Source organism: Cavia porcellus, unplaced genomic scaffold (assembly GCF_034190915.1).
Source record: "Cavia porcellus strain 051 isolate PalLab524CR breed Dunkin Hartley unplaced genomic scaffold, mCavPor4.1 scaffold_25, whole genome shotgun sequence".
NCBI classification, from domain to species: domain Eukaryota; kingdom Metazoa; phylum Chordata; class Mammalia; order Rodentia; family Caviidae; genus Cavia; species Cavia porcellus.
In genome coordinates, this window is record NW_026947508.1 from 5,892,742 (window position 1) to 5,909,186 (window position 16,445).

Genomic DNA, 16,445 nt, shown 5'->3' on the forward strand with positions numbered 1-16,445 from the left:
TGTTGTCTCCTTTCGATGGTGTTTCGGCTTCATGGTCGGGGCTGTGGGTAGGTTAGCGTTAGAAACAAACAACGGCACACACTGCATTATTCTTGCAAAGGGAACCTGGCATCACCTCAAGATCGCTGTTGCAATTAGAGTAAGATTATTTAAATGCTTATCTGATTTGTATACCTGAACTCTGAGGAACCGGAAAGCCTGCAGGTGTCCATTTCAGTTCTCTCAAGTCTTTCTTTGATTTTTCTCTTCTTTCTTCCATTTCCCACCTGCTGCAGCCTCTATGACACTAGCCCAGCCCCTGCTGCTGGTCCCTGTGGCTCGGGGCCGGGGGCAAGTCCATCCTTCACGTCCCCTTCCCGTGTATCCCTCAGCCTTCACACAGCAGCTTCTGGATCTGCAGCAGGAAGCCAGCCCTCATCACTGTCCCTGTCCCCACGCTACCGGCCCTACACAGTCACACACCCAGGGGCGCCTCCACCTTGCACTGTCCCGCTGCCCATCCCCTCTGGCTCTCCCGCCCTCCCTGCCCTTTCGGGGAGCCCCCCAGCGGGCACCTCCAGACCGAGGCCTCCAAGCCTGGGCCCAGCTGTCCCACCCGTCTCGCCCAGTGTTGCCAGCAGACGTCCCTCCTCCCTGCGGATATCTCCTAGGTATTTATCCTGCAGGTGAACTGCAAGTATGTGTTTGCAGTGCAGGGAAAGCACAATTAACACGCTTCACAAGACCTGGTGTGTGCCACTGACCTCAGCTGCACTCAGGTGTCTTGGGTCATTAACCTGTGTGGCTAACTAGAGTGGTTGGTGTGTTCCCCGAGTCCCTGCTGCCAGGCGCTGACCATACCGGAAGGCTGGGGTCACTCTCGATGCATCCCTTTCTTCTCTCCTTCCCTGGGCTCTTCTTCCTTGCTGTACCAAAACAGAAAGAACAAACCTTGGTGTTAGCAACCTACTGTGTGTGTCACCCCTTGTCAATCATGAGTTTTGTAAAATGTGGTCAGCGTTGAATTTGGGAGTCGGGGCTCGGAGAATCACTCTGATGGCTTGCACTGTGCCCATGAGGGCCAACATGTAGGAGCTGGGGACAAGTCTGGGGCCTCTCGTCCTCTCCTGGTGTGTACAGCCGGATCTGTTCTTGCCTCAGCGCTTTGATTTTTGTTGTTGTTTTTTATGCTGGGACTTGAACTTAGGACCTTGCACTTGCCTGGCAGGTGCTGTGCCACTGAGCTGTATCCCGGCCCAGTGCTGTGATTTTTTGATTACATGCATTTGTAGGCAGTTAGAAAACAGTGGTATTCCAATTGCATGAATCCGGGCCTTCTCTTAAATGGACCTATGTGTTGCTGTAATCGTGGTGCATTATTTTTCTGCATGGCAGTAGACCCAACTTTCAGTATATGATTAAAAAATTTTTTTGTTATGATATTTTAAAAAAGACAGTAAATGCTAAAACTTCTCCCCGCTCTTGTTTGATCTTTGTCCCCTGATACCCGTTTTTTGTTTCTGTGCGGTAGTATGTACGACACTCCCTTCTCCTTCCTCTTCCTCCCGCTTTCTGGGGACAGTAGTGATGAAGAAGACGAAGAGGATGATGGTCATGGTGATGATGAAGGTGGTGGTGGTGGTGATGATTTTCCTTTTGTCCAGTTTGGGTCCAGGTATCTGAGGAATGGACTCTTACCTGCATGTGTGTTGGTGCGTAGGAACTAACATCTGGGAGCCCACCTTGGGGTGTGCTTTTCTACCCAAACAGGACAGTGTCAGCTCAGGTGGGATGGTGGGTGGACCCAGAACATGGGACAGTTCTCATAGGTGTCATCCAGTCAGTTCTGGAAAAACTTACTTGGAAGCATTTGTGAGAAGCCTGAAAACAGATTCACAGCCATTCATCAGGCTCACCTACTGTTAGGTCTAAAACGAGGGACTGTGCTTTCTCTATTACAGTAATGTTCTTTCCTGGCACGGTAGTGCATGCCTGTATTCCCAGCACTTAGGAAGCTGAGGCAGGAGGGTCTCCACAAGTTCAAAGCTAGTTTGGGCCACATAATGAGTTCCAGGCTAGCCTCAATTGCACAACCAGACCCTGTCTCAAAACAGACAAACAATATTCTTGTGACCAATAGATCGTGAGCAGAATGTACCCTGAGAGGCTTGTTTCCTTCAGTCCAGCTGCATGGATTTCTGGAATTTAGGAAAGGACAGGGCCTGCGGCTTGGGGTGGGAGGTACACATGTTTATTCCCCCATGTCCTTACTGCTTGGTTAAAGGACCTGGAGTGCTGCTAAATGTTCCCTCCTGCAAACACAGCAAACAGTGTCATTTGGGTTCCTAGGTGACTTTGAACAGGAAAATACAGCCCTTTCTCTCTGACCTTCTTCCTAACTGTCTTACAATTTTGCTGTTAAATCCAAGTTTCCTTTGGACAGAATTGGTATTTGTGCCTAGCAGTATTCAAAAATAACCGCAGGCTATAAATTGGGCCTGGCGCAGCAGTTAGGGCCACTTTCTTCATTAAATTCACAGTAGCAGAAGAGCCGTCAGAGAGCCCAGAGAGAGGTGTTGGCACGAGGTTGGATATCAGTTTAGTAAGGTCGATATTTGAATTTGGCTGAACAGTCTGTCATCATTTGCCGTGTAAATTCTCAAAGGTGGAGTGTCCTTTTCAAGTCTGTAAATCCTTTTGCATGATCGAAGTTACACAGCAGGCAGCTTTCTTGGGAATTGCTTTCCATACATGGGCAAAGTGCTCACTTATCTGTGTTGTGAGTTCTCTGTGGGAGAAATCCTCTCCCTGGACTATTTGTCTTGTTCTGACCATTGTATCCAGTTTTTTTTTTTTTTTTTTTTAAAGAAAAATAATTTGAAAGCAAGACAGTAAGAGGGTAACAATGGTTAATGCATTGCGTATTGTTATCTTTTTTTTTTTTTTCTTGGAACTGGGGATCGAACTCAGGACCTTGCACTTACCAAGCAGGTGCTTTTTCCACTGAGCTAAATCCCCAGCCCCCTTATCTTTTAGTTACTAAGAATGCAAGGTAGTCGGATTCAATTGTCCAAACAGTATTAGCACAAGCCTTTCATTTCAATGAAGTAAGAGACATTAGTAGTATAACTATCATAACCATCTATACAGTTCTTCCTTTTCTCCATTCCCCATCCCGATTTCTCTTTCCTTTTGCACCATTTTACAATATCTATTGTACATTTTCAGTCTTATTTACTCTTTCAGCTTCTTACACTAGGGAGACAATGCAGTGTTTACATAGATGTGTCTGGTTTATTTCACTTGGGAGTATAGATAGTCCTCAGTTGCGTTCATTTACCTGTGAGTCTCCAGTTTATCGTTCTTTATGGCTGAGGTAATACTCCCATTATATAAAAGGATCACACCCTTTTTTATCCAGTCCTTGGTTGATTGGCATTTGGGTTGTTTCCAAGATCTAGCTTTTACAAATTATGCTCCTATAAACGGGAGTGCACATCTATTGCTGTGATACAATGTTTTTAATTCTACTGGGAAGACACCCAGAGGGGGAATAGCAGGTTGAATGGTACCTCCAATTCTAGTTTTTTGAGGACTCTCCATACTGGTTTCCACAGTGGTTGTATCAGTCTGTGTTCCCACCAACAGTGGAGAAGGGTTCTTTTTCCCCACAGCCCCTCCAAGCATTTGTTATTGGTTGATTTCTTGATAACAGCCATTCTTTTCGGGGTCAGGTGTAATCTCAGTGTTGTTTTAATTTGTATTTCTGGAGTGACCAGTGATGTTGAACATTTTTTCATGTATTTATTTGCTGTTCATATTTCTTCATCTAAGAAGGGTGTATTCATCCGAAATGCCCATTTTTGGATTGGGTCTTTAAATTCAGAAAGTCTGATTTTTTTTGAGTTCTTTGTATATTCTTAATAGTAAGCCTTTGCCTGCAGAACAGCTGGCAAAAATTTTTTTCCACATTGTGTGTTGTTTCTTCACTCTGTTGGTAGTTTCTCTTGCTGTTTAAAATAAACTTTTTAATAAGATGAAATCCCAGCTGTTGATTCTGGTGATAGTTCCTGTGTGATGGGGATTTTATTCATAGTCTTTGCCTACACCAGTGTCAAGTGTTCTACCTATTGTATATTCCCGCAGACTTAATTTTTTTTAATGTTTGTTTTTACTATTTAGATATTTGATCTATTTTGAATTTAGTTCATTGTATGGTGAAAGATTTGAGTCCGATTTTAACCTTTGTCATGTGCCGAGGAAGTTTTTCCCTGCACCATTTATTAAAGAGGCTATCTTTCAGTAAATGTGTTTGGCACCTTTGTCAAAAACAAGATGGCTTAGTTGTCTGGAATTGTTTCTGCATCTTGTAATCTGTTCCATTGATGTTTGAGTCTGATTGTTGTTGTTGTTTTGTTTTGTTTTTGCCAGTACCACGCTGTTTTTATCATAATAGCTTTGTAGTATAACTTCAAGTCAGGAATTGTGATGCCCCTTGCCTTGCCTTTGCTGCCCAGATTTCCATTTGCTATTCTAGGTCTCTTCTGGTTCCAAATGAATTTTAGGATTGTTTGCTCTAATTCTGTGAGATATGCTATTGGAATTTTGATTGAGAATTGCATTGAATCTGTATAACAGTTTTGGAAGTATGGCCATTTTCACTATGGTGTATCTCCATTTTTCTGGTATCCTCTTCAGTCTCCTTTTTTAAAGTACTGTTGTTTTCAATGTAGAGGTTTTTTTACATTCTTCATTAGATTGATTCCTAGGTGTTTGAGGTTTTTTAATGTTATTGTGAAAGGTGTTGTTTCCCCAGTTTCTCTCTCTGTGAGTTTCTTATTTATGCACAGCAAGGCTATGTAAGAAGCCTCCTGTTTCAGAAATGCAGGAAACATGGGGCTTACTCTCAACAAAACACATAGTTTAAATTTTTTTATTTAGACATGGGAGTGGTCTGTTTCCATTTGCACCCGTAACACATGCTCCAAGGAAAAGCAGCTCGACTCCTGCCCCGTAACGCCCGACAGCAGAGTTCTCCCTGGATAAGGGAGCTCTCGCAGCCTGCCATCAGACGGCACCAGGAGGTGGGAGGCAGCACTGATAGCTCAAAGCTCGGAGCCGCGGTGAAGAGAGCCTGCCTTCTCTTTCTGCTTTCCAGGAGTCTCCTCGCTTCCCCTGTTTGGTGACGGGGTTTCATGTTCTGTGCTTCCATGAAGTTTTCCTCTGTGTTGTTTCTCTGCTTATCTTTTTGTTGTCGGGCTGATAATCGCAGATACTGAATCCTGCCATTAATGAATAAAATGTGCCAACATAAAAACTGCTGTAAAGGCATGAGAACGAATCTGTCTGCTTTTTAGGGCTCCCGTGCAGACCTGCCCATCTTCGCCATGGCTCTGGCGAGATGGTTTAATGAGTCACCAGCTCAGTGGACGGGGACTTGACTGCTCCCAAGCCTGGTCTCCTTTTCCTTCTCCCAGGCCTCGATGTCGTTAATAGCAGTTCAGACCTGATGAATTCTGAACTGAGAGCTTTGGACCTGAAGGTGGTATTGATGAACCGGGCACAGTGGTGCACACCTATGATAATCCCAGCCCTTGGAAGGCTGAGGCAGGAGGACTCCCGCAAGTGCAGGGCCAGCCTGGGCTCCATAGGAAGGTTGCTGTGGAGCCCCGTCTGACCTTGAACTCACGTGAAGCCCAGGAAGATCTTGATTTGAGGCAGTCCTCTGTTTCCCAAGAGCTGGGTACACAGGTGTGTGCCACCACACCCAGCCAAGGGAGCAGCTATTTTAAAACAACAACAAAAACAAAATGTGGCATTGTCTTCACATCCTTCACTGAAATATTTTAACATCATGGGTTCATTCTAACATCAGCTATGCATATTTGACCCAAATTTGAAGGTCAGCTATTTGTATATATTTAAAAATTAGTCACTTATGTTTGTCTTGCTCTATCATATGTTGTTGCTTCCTGAAATCCTCTTGGTCCTTTTAGTTTCTGGCCTTTAGTTGTCTACCTTTGGCTGAGGTAGGGATGTACCTCTCACGCTTCTAATATTTTTCCTGTCCTTTATCCTTTTCTCTGGGTAGTCCTTTTACTGCATTAGGCACTAGCTTCTCACTTTGCAATCCCTCACTTTCCCCTGCACCTCCATTAATCTCTTTGTGTATTTTATCCACATCAGATCAGTCTATGAGCAAAATGCCCTATTCGCTACATGACCCGTGATTGGCTGTAACTTTAATTTCTGCAAACCAAACTTTTTATGATTGCATTTGGCTTCTGTCTGAGAGATCAGTTCCTGCAAGTAGTGATGCTCCTTCTCTTGGCCCACACTGACCCTGATGAAGCAGTGTCACGTTGCTTCACTTTCATCCGCTGTAGGAGGCACTGGACCCCGGTAGCAAGGGCTGCCGCGCCCTAGTGCCCGATTTTTGCTTATATTACATTTAGTGCTAATTTCCCTCTATGCTGGAAGGTTTGGAATTTTTTTTGGTACTAGCAAATATGTTCTTGTGTTGTTTTTAACCAGGCACTTTCCCTGAGCCCTGGTCCTCTTGCCAAATGCTATTTGATGTTCTTGTGGATCTGTGCTAGAATCTATGAGGGCAGGAGAGATCCCTCAGGTCCCTTGGGACTTCTGTCCTAAGGGATTGGACTGTGGCCGTCACACAGTCTGGTTTTCCTCTCTGTCTGGCAGAGGAACTTTTTGAGTACCTGGGATGTCTCCTCAATTGCTTAGCTTTCACGAATAATACTTGGGCCTTCTGTTTTTGTAAGTTGCCACCCCCAGTAAGATAAGGCCCCCACCTTAGGTCTATAAAATGTTCACCCACAGTTGTGGTCACTGGGCTGGGAACAGAGAAGCAAGCTGTTGCCCTGACAAGGGGCTGCATGAGTGTTTGTGCTTTGTCCCTTGTGCAGGGATTCTAACATGCTTTCTGCTGCAGAAACCCAACTTCTGGGAAAGGGGTGAGCATCACCACCTTTATTTTTCTCTTCTCCAAAGTTTGGGAGCCTCTGGTGGTGGAGCGTCTAACTGGGATTCCTACAGCGACCATTTCACCATTGAAACCTGCAAGGAGACAGACATGCTGAACTACCTCATTGAGTGTTTTGACCGAGTTGGAATAGAAGAAAAAAAAGCACCAAAGGTAACACACAGAGTTGTTATTTGTTTGCTGATTGTTCATTTACTCAGCCCGGAAAGACCCAAGGAAGCGTGTGTGTGTGCCACACACACACAGCAGAGACCCCACTCCCGGAAGAGCACATTCTCTTGAGGGGAGGAAGCACAGAGCATGGCTGGCCCGCTACAAGCCCGCTCTCTGGTCTACCCTGTTACTCCAGTGCTGCTGCCAACTTAGCCCTGACCATTGCCAGTGAAATCGGTAACATTAGCAGCCTGTGTTCTGGAGCGTCCACAGATTGTTGGTGCTCCGCTGAGGCACCACAAACTTCAGTCGTTGTAATGGTCACTGAGTCCCGCAGAGCCCTCTCCTGCGTGCAGTTCTCTTCCTGTGTTCAGTGTGAGCAGACGCGCCTCGCCCACTGGCTCATAGATGCTCCCAGTTCCTGAAGGAGCTGTACCTTTCTGCTGTCTGGAGCAGGCTCCCTTATTTTCTTTTTGCTCTTATTTCATGGTCTACTTCTAGCTTTCATTGGAAATGAGTCTGTGGGGTCACTTGTCTCCTTCGCATCTGTCCTGGGCCTCCTGGGGCATCGTCATACTTGACCTTAGCGAAAGCAGACAGCATGTACCCAGCTCCTCGCTCTCTTCTTTTTGACTGTGGATGTGGTTTGCTCGCCCTGCTAAAGAGCGGAACGTGCCGTTTTCCAGCTGTCACTCTCTTTTGAGCCTTCTCAGCTCTAGGAGCACCAGTTTCTTCGCCCCCCATCCTGATGCCAACTTTGTTTTGCAGATGTGCAGCCAGCCAGCAGTCAGCCAGCTCCTGAGCAACATCCGCTCGCAGTGCATATCCCACACCGCGCTGGTGCTGCAGGGCTCGCTGACGCAGCCGAGGTAAGAAGCATGGCCTGGCTGAAGGTGCTGGAGGTCCCCGGGCCATCGGGCTGTCCCCTGGTTCTGCTGCACACTCCTTCTTCTCCTGGAAGGTTAAAGGGCTTGATCAGTGATCCAAGATCCTTCCCTCCTCTAAAACACCAAGGAAGCAACATTGAATTCTTCCTCATCTTCCAAAGGAGTGCAAAACATATTTTAAAAAGAAATTAGTTCTGTCTGATGACATCTGTGTACTTTTTGAAGTAGATTGTATGCAGAAAATTAATAATTTAGCCTAAGGCCAGTTTGAAATTGATGGAAGGATTTGATAAAGCGAATAGGCCCTCACTTTCGTGTATTACCCAGTCTCTGTTACTTAGTAATAAAGAGTGGAGGTGTCCGTGCTTGTAATCCCAGCACTTTGGAGGCTGAGGCAGGAGGTTGCCTGTAAATTGGAGGCCAGCCTGGACTACGCAGTGAGTTGAAGTGTAGCCTGGGCTACATAGCAAGAGCCTGTCTGAAGAAACCAAAAGCAGAAAAATAAAAGATCAAAGAGTGAAGAATAGAGGTGGAAGGAATAATTGAGAATTGCTTTAAGTGCTACATTGTTTATTTCTGAAAGGTCCATAAATATTACAACTCTAGTGAAAGATCATATATTTAATTTCTTTTATGCAAAAATATCTAAAGGAGAAACAACAGAGTTACACTTTCTTTTTTTTTTTTTTTTTTGTCTTTTTCCTTTTTATTGGTACTGGGGATCGAACTCACGACTGCCTGCTTGCAAGGCAGGTGCTTACGTTGCTGAACTAAATCCCCAGCCCCTCTTATTTTTTCTTGATGGCCTTATTTTCTGTACCATAAAGGCCACCTAAAATGGGGGGGGGGGTTCTTCCCCCCATTTTGGATGAGGCATAAACAAATAAAAGAGCTAAGTATAGTGGCTTTGTAAAACCAGCACTCAGGAGGCTGAGGCAAGAGGTGAGTTCGAGGCCAGCCTAGGCTATGTAATAAGAGCCTATCTTAAACAAAACAAAAGCCAGAAAAGTAAAAGGAACATTTTACGCATTTTTTTTTTCTTTGAAGATTTTGCTATGCAGTTCAGGCTGACCTTGAGCTTACATTGTAGCCTAGCTGGTCTGGAGTTCACAACAATCCTCTTGCCTCAGCCTTCTGAGTGCTGGGATTACCGATGAGCACTGCCACACCCGGCTGTATGCTTTATTATATAATGGCTTTTATTTATTCATTCATTGTATTTTTTCTTTGTGATACTCCACTGAACCCAGAGCCACTGTGTTGAGCTGTAGCCCCAGACCCGTTAATTTTTAAACTTTGAAATAAGGTCTCTAAATTTCCCAGGCTGGACTAGAGTTTGCAGTCCTCTTGCCCCAGCCTCCCAAGTGCTGGAATTACAGGCGTGTACCACCATGCTCAGTTTAATGATTCATTTGTAAAAGACTATATAGAGAGAGAATCTTTGAAATTGACTGTAGTATCTCTTTTAAAAGCCCAAGAAATGCTTACCAAATGGTAAGAAAGATTATCCTTTGCCTAAAACTGTCATGCAATATCTTTGGAGATTTCAGGTTTGTCTTGTGCCTGGGCACTCAGGGTCACCGTGCCGAGTCACGGGCCTTTGTGTGGTGCACGGCGGTGACTCTGTATCGATCCTGGCTCTCTGGCTCCGCAGGTCCATGCAGCAGCCGTCCTTCCTTGTGCCATACATGCTGTGCAGGAATCTCCCCTACGGCTTCATGCAGGAGCTTGTGAGGACAACTCACCAGGACGAGGACGTCTTTAAGCAGGTATGCCTGTGATACTGCTGCTTGGGTGCAAGGCCTCTGTGGAGAGCTTCTGTCTGCTCAGATCTGCACGTGCAGTTGCTTAGCAAGAAGTGCTGCCTGGAACTCTTTTCTGGAGGAAACTGGACCAACAGCAGAGCTGTGCAGTGTGTGTGTCTGTGTCCAGTGTCGGTCAAGCATTGAGTCTTTAAACAGGGTCTGTGCTGGGTGTTTTGGTCTGTTTTGCTTTGGTTTTGTCTTTTCAGACTATGTGTGTGTGTGTGTGTCTATTTATATATGTATGCAGTGCAGGCTGTCCTTGAACTTCCTGTGTAACTCAGGCTGGCCTCAAATTAACAGCAGTCCTCCTGCCTCAGCCTCCCAAGTACTAGAATTACAGACATGTGCCACCATGTCTGGCGCTATGCTAAGTGCTTTGAGAAGAAGACAATGTATAAAAACCACACACCCAGTTTGAAGGAGCTTTTGATACAAGAATAGCAAGAGAGCATATAAGGCGGGGTGCACGTGTATTTACCACGAGTAGTGCTTAATCATTTCTCTTGAATTTGTGGCAGTGATCCATTAATGCCCAGATGAGATCATGACCAGATGAGTCTGCGTGTCACATAGGGTCCCTGTGTTCTAACCACCATTCCAGGAAAGCCCTCTTAGGTCCTGTTATTCAACTCTGCCTTTCAGTCCGTACCCTCTTCCGGCCCCTCCCTTCACACAGTCAGACGGAAATGTGGATAGATCGAGATTCTGCTCATACAGCGGGCTCACACTGGGACTTTCCTGCGAGGTAATCTCTGTCTGATTCCCTTTGTGGGAAAACCAGTGTTTCACCCCAGCAGTGTTCGCACACCAGTTTCCAGTTTTGTTTTTAGAGGTTTTTTTTTTTTTTTTTTTTTGTCTTTTTCCTTTTTATCGGTACCAGGGATCAAACTCATGACTGCCTGCTTGCAAGGCAGGCGCTTATGCCGCTGAGCTAAATCCCCAGGCCAGTTTCCAGTTTTGAAAGGGTTTTTATAAAATTTGGGTAAAATTTGCTGTCTCATCATTTCCTTTTTTGTGACTGAAGAGCCGCAGAGGCCATTTGCTGGAGTCGGGATGATACCTTTGGCTGCGTTCTGTGTCAAACAGTTTTAAGACCTTTGAATTTTCAGGGTTTCATTTTTCGCAGTATTCAAGAAAGTTTTTGTAAAAGAATAATCCCGGACTCGAGCACAGACATTAGTGTCTGGAATTTGTTAACTGCTTATCTTCAAAGTTAGCCTTGCTGGCTGCCAGGAATATCACAGTGAGCTTTTCTTCTTCACAAGGAGGAGTGCGCCCCGAGGAGAGTGCAGAACCACTCTGGGAGGTGTGAGTAGAGCATACTCATAGGTGGAGTGGGCCTTAACCAGAATACTCGCCCACCCTGAGCACTGGCCCTGGTGGACCCACCGCAGTGTTCACCGGATCAGCAGAAAGGGCCTAGTATGCCTGTCTTAAGGTGTGCGGTTCACTGAGCCAGGCATGGTAGCACAAGCCTATGTATAATCCTAGCATTCAGGAGGCTGAGGCGAGAGGAGAGGATCACTGTGAGTTTGAGGCCAACCTAGCTACGCAGCAAAGCGCTGTCTCAACAAAATAAAAGTATATGATTCATTGAAATTTAGTCTAATCAACAGTATTGTACAATCACCATAAAACTTAAATATTACCATTTTTTCAATTATTTTTAATCATGAAATTCTTTGTGGTTTTTTTTTTTTTTTTTTTTTTTTTTTTTTTGGTCTTTTTCCTTTTTTATCGGTACCAGGGATCAAACTCACGGCTGCCTGCTTGCAAGGCAGGCGCTTATGCCACTGAGCTAAATATCCAGCCCCGTGTTTTGTTTTCTTGAGACCAGCCCCGTGTTTTGTTTTCTTGAGACAAGGTCTCACCATGTAGTCCACGTTGGCCTTGAACTCAGCATAGTCCTCCTCCTGCCTCAGCCTCCTAAGTGTTGGAATTACAGGCATGTGCCAGCACACTAGGCTCCTGTTTTTTTCTTCCTGTATAGTTCAAATTGTCCTTGAACTCGCTGTGTACCCCAGTCTGGTGTTGAACTTGTGATGATCTCCTGCCTCACTCCCCTTAGTACTGGGATTACAGGGGTACACCATGACACCTGGCATATTTTTTTTTTAATTAAGAGATAGGATCTTGCTAAGCTGGCCCTGTTGATCTTCAGCTTACAACCCTTTTGGCCTCTGCCTCCAGAATAACTGGGATTATAGCTGTCTGCTAACGTGGCTCAGCCCTTCAGTCATAACCCTTCTTTTTTGTTACCATCAGTTTTGTGTTAGAAACAGTGAGATGTAGGTGCTGAACTGAAAAACAACCTATCAACTTTCTGTCTCAGGATTGTGCTAAAAATGAAGAGAATTTAGGATGCGAGGTAAAGAGTTACAGCACTTTTTTAAAATCAGTTTTGGGAGGCATCTGTTTGAAAGTGAGGATCATTTAAAATATGTAGGTCATGGGGCTGGGAATTTAGCTCAGTCAGGCATAAGCGCCTGCTTGGCAAGTGCAAGGTCGTGAGTTCTATCCCTGGAACCACCAAAAAAAAGTAGGTCATGTAAATTGCATAATAGTTGTGTATTTGAAAATATTATGCTTAGTCATATTTTGTCTATTATAAATGAGTTGGACGGGGCTGGGGATTTAGCTCAGCGGCAGAAGCGCCTGCCTTGCAAGCAGGGAGTCGTGAGTTCGATCCCCGGTACCAATAAAAAGGAAAAAGACAAAAAAAAAAAAAAAATTTATAAATGAGTTGGACAAAAGTGTAGGGAGCCGTTGAAGCTGGAGATTGATCACATGTGTGGGGCTAATGCAAGACCAGCCCAGAAAGCAGAGACACCAAAGCCAGCTATGTAAACAAGTTGTTCCAGCAGCAAGAAGGCAAGGGCCAGGCCTGCCAGGCAGACCAGTCCCTAGGAAGTGGAGCTGAAATCGACATCCTTCTTTAGGAGTATATGACGTATGTAAACACAGGTGCCATAGTGACTAAGCAGTGCCCTCCTCCCTCAGGAGAGTAGGGCCCCAGCTGACCCAGCCTTTGCTCTTCTTTATTTTCTCATCCTCTCACGGTCCTTTAACCCAGGAACCTCAAGAGCCGCGTGGGTCGCAGCACCAGAGGATAATTCTACTAGTAACAATGCAGATACTTTATTTATATCATTCCTAAAAAGTAAAAAGATTTATCTAGAGTGCCATTTGTGAAATTTATTTTTGAGGTTCTGGAACCTTCTGCTTTGCTTTTCTTTGTGACTAAAAATTCTGGTGCTGCACATACCCATGCCTGAGTTACCTGTTCATTTTTAACTCATTTACGAAAGCACATTATTCCCTGGTTGTTTTGAGTTGCAAAAATTAATGGATACCCTCTAGGGTGGTGCAGATATCTCAAGGCACTCCACAGACACTCGGAATGTAAGGCTGGTTGTTGGTCCTACAGGACTTTAAATGATGAAGGTTCTTGGGAGATGAGGATAAATTAGTAAGAGGGAGTTTTCCAGCCTGTTGGTGGTCAGCTTGTCAGCTGCTGTCCTTAGCATTTTCTAGTTCATGCGAGTAGCCTTGAATCCAAACCAGTGCCTGTCATGTGCGCAGCAAGTGCAGTATGAAGCTCAAAGGGCGGCTGAGCGTCGTGTTCACCGGGAGTAACAGTGATCTCAGAGTACATTTGGATGTGCTCAGCCGCAAGGGTGGCACCAGGTTTCTGTATCAGTTACATTCTGGATGTAGGTAAGGGTTCTTGCACAAGCTTTCTTTTTCAGTTGACCATTATCAGCTCTCTTTGCTCTTGAGGTGATTAATAGCATCCATGATTCATCTGTTTTTCTTGTTTTCCTCAAAATAAACAAGGACTTTTTAAAAAAAGATACTGTCAGAGCTGCGAAAGTACTGGAACCTTTGAGCCCAGTTGCTTTGCCGGTAACAGACGCTGCTGGCAGGGGACACAGCCGCTGAGATGAGCAGAACGTGGTTGCGTGGCCTGGCCAGTCTTGCAGAGGCCCTCAGTGGCCCCACCTCTCTGGGTTCTGTCATAGCGTTAGGCTCCTCAGAGTCCTTAGTGCGTCACCCATCACCTCAAGGTTGGGTGACGCCGAGACAGATTTCTGCCTTGCGGGAGGAGTGGCGCTGCCTGGATACTTAGCTCGGTAACTTGTTTGACCTGCGACTCATGCCACATTTTCCATAAGCTTATGTGTGTCATTTTGATTTTTGTCTTACAGATCTTTATCCCCATTTTGCAAGGCCTGGCTCTTGCTGCCAAAGAATGCTCCCTGGATAGTGACTACTTTAAGTACCCCCTCATGGTAAAACCTTTTTCTTTATTATAGTCAATAGCTGTTTTTCTTTCAAATTGTTTCCACTTACAGTTTTCTTTCAGGTCTCAGATCAACCTTATTTTCCAAGAAAAAGCATGGGGGCAGCCAGATGTGGTGGCGCTGGCCTGTAATTCCACCACTCAGGGTGGAGACAGGAGGATTGCCTTGAGTGCAAGCCCAGCCTGAATTAGGCAGCAAGACCCTGCTTCAGAAAAAACAAAACCAAACAAAATAAAACCCAGCCTGGTACCTGCCCCGCTTCCTGGGCCTAGGCATCAGTGCTATACTGTTCAAACGTCCTTTGCCCTGCCAATTTTCCAAACAATGGGGTGCTATAATTGGGATAAAATTTCATTAAAAGAAAATCAGTAACACAACAAGGCAGTATGCTAAGAAAAGCAGTACGGTTTATGGATTAAGTGTGCAGAGCGGGTCTGGGAGTAACTCTCCATCTCCGTGTGCCTCCTCTGCTGCCTTTCCTTGGGCAGCAGTGTGCGCAGCCGCGCCTTCCGTGCTGCAGGCCAGCGTGGATGGGAACCTTCGGCTGGGCTCTTGGGGAGCACCCGCGACAGTAACTGAGGAGGCTCTTCTCTGTGCTGAGTTTGCTTCTTTAAACTGCGGGTAAAAGCATTTGGAAGTATTACTGAGTATTTTTAATTCTAGAAGGGAAAAACTGTCAGAACAGGGCCGGGGATTTAGCTCTGCAGCATGAGCGCCAGCCTGCAAGTGTGAGGTTGTGAGTTCGATCCCTGGTGCAAAAAAAAAAAAAAAAAAAAAACTGTTGGAACATAAATTTGGTTTACTTGATGTTTATATACAACATGGTAAGCTTGTTTTATTTATCCGTACGTATTTGTTGTAAATTACCTATCACATTCACCATAGGAAATCTGTACCTGCTTAATACATCTTCATTGTTTTTTATACCCATCCTCCTCTCCTCCCTGTGATCCTTTTTCCCTTCCCCTTGCACAAGCCTTCATTGTTTTCCTTCCATTATCTTTGTTTTCTTTTCCATTCTTGCCCTCCCATCTCCTGCCTTCCTGGCTCCCTTTCCCATTTAAACGCATTCTCCTACTTTGCAGTGTCTGTCCTCTCTCATGCTCTTCACTTGCGCTTTGGATTTTTCACACAAGAGAAACAACGTGATATTTAAGCTCATGTGTCTGATTTACTTTACTTACTGATTTTCCTATAAATGACTCCAGTTTACTGCTCTTTATGTAAAGCAGTACTCTGTTGCATATCAAAACCACATTTTCTATATCCATTCATCTGTTGATGGGCTGTCATGTCTTGCTGTCCAAGAGTTAGCTGTCATGAATTACTATAAATGTGGGTGTACATGTATCTCTCTGTGGTACGATGCTTTTCACTCTTTTCGGAAGATACCTAGAAGGGAAACAGCTGGGTCAAATGGAACCTTAGTTTTAGTGTTTTGAGGAACCTTCACGCTGACTTCCATAGTGGTTGTACCAATTTACACGCCCATCAGCAATGGAGAAGGTTCCTTTTTCCCCACAGCACCTCCAGCATTTGCTATTGGTTGATATCTTGTTTTTGTTTGTTTGCTTGGTTTTTTTTGGTACCCAAGATTGAATGAATGACCTTGAGCTTGCAAGACAGGGGCTTATGCTGCTGAGCTAACTTCCTGGCCTCTGGTTCATTTCTTGATGGTGGCCATTCTGAAGGGAGCCAGAATCTCAGTGTTGTTTTACTGTGCAGCTCTTGAATGACCAGTGATACAACCTGATAAACTGAGGCCATGGTTGAATTGGTTTTATTTTACTATATGTGTTGCTTGCACTTATTCTTCTGACTGGTTTGCATCACACCGTGAACTCAATGCCACCCTAAAATCTATCTTGTGTCTGGTGCTGAGACACGGGATTTCATAAGATCAGGTCCTCAGCATCTACTACAAAAGGAAATCACTGCACAGCAGTAAGATAATTACACCGTGACAAAAGCTGACACCGAGGTAGATGCCAAGGGGGCTTTTTTTTGGGGGGGTGGTCTTAAGACATGGTTTCACTGTGCAGTTCAGGCTGGCCCTGAATTTGCTTTGTAGTCCAAGCTAGACTTAAACTCAAAGTGATCCTGTTGCCTTAGCCTCCCAAGTGCAGGGATTATAGGCATGCGCCACCACGCCTAGCCTTGTTTTTTGTTTTTTGAGGCAGGGTTTTGTATGTAGTTCATGTTGGCCTTGAACTCACTAAGTAACCAAGTCTGGCTTCAGCCTTTGGGCAGGTCTGCATCAACCTCCCAACTGCTAAGATGTTACCTATGCACCACCATACCAGCAGACATTTCT

At 45.1% G+C, this 16,445-nt stretch overlaps 1 protein-coding gene across 2 annotated transcripts in view; it reads left to right on the forward strand.

The window, feature by feature from the left end:
• Ube4b (ubiquitination factor E4B) overlaps positions 1-16,445 on the forward strand; it is a 101,981-nt gene that overhangs the window by 50,773 nt on the left and 34,763 nt on the right. The window contains exons 7-12 of one of the 2 annotated variants that reach the window (XM_013153923.3): positions 276-650; positions 1,511-1,654; positions 6,991-7,135; positions 7,904-8,004; positions 9,677-9,791; positions 14,036-14,119. In XM_013153923.3, coding sequence (XP_013009377.1) covers positions 276-650; positions 1,511-1,654; positions 6,991-7,135; positions 7,904-8,004; positions 9,677-9,791; positions 14,036-14,119 — 964 coding nt within the window. The remainder of the gene's footprint in view (positions 1-275; positions 651-1,510; positions 1,655-6,990; positions 7,136-7,903; positions 8,005-9,676; positions 9,792-14,035; positions 14,120-16,445) is intronic. The other variant, XM_005004372.4, reaches the window with a different exon arrangement.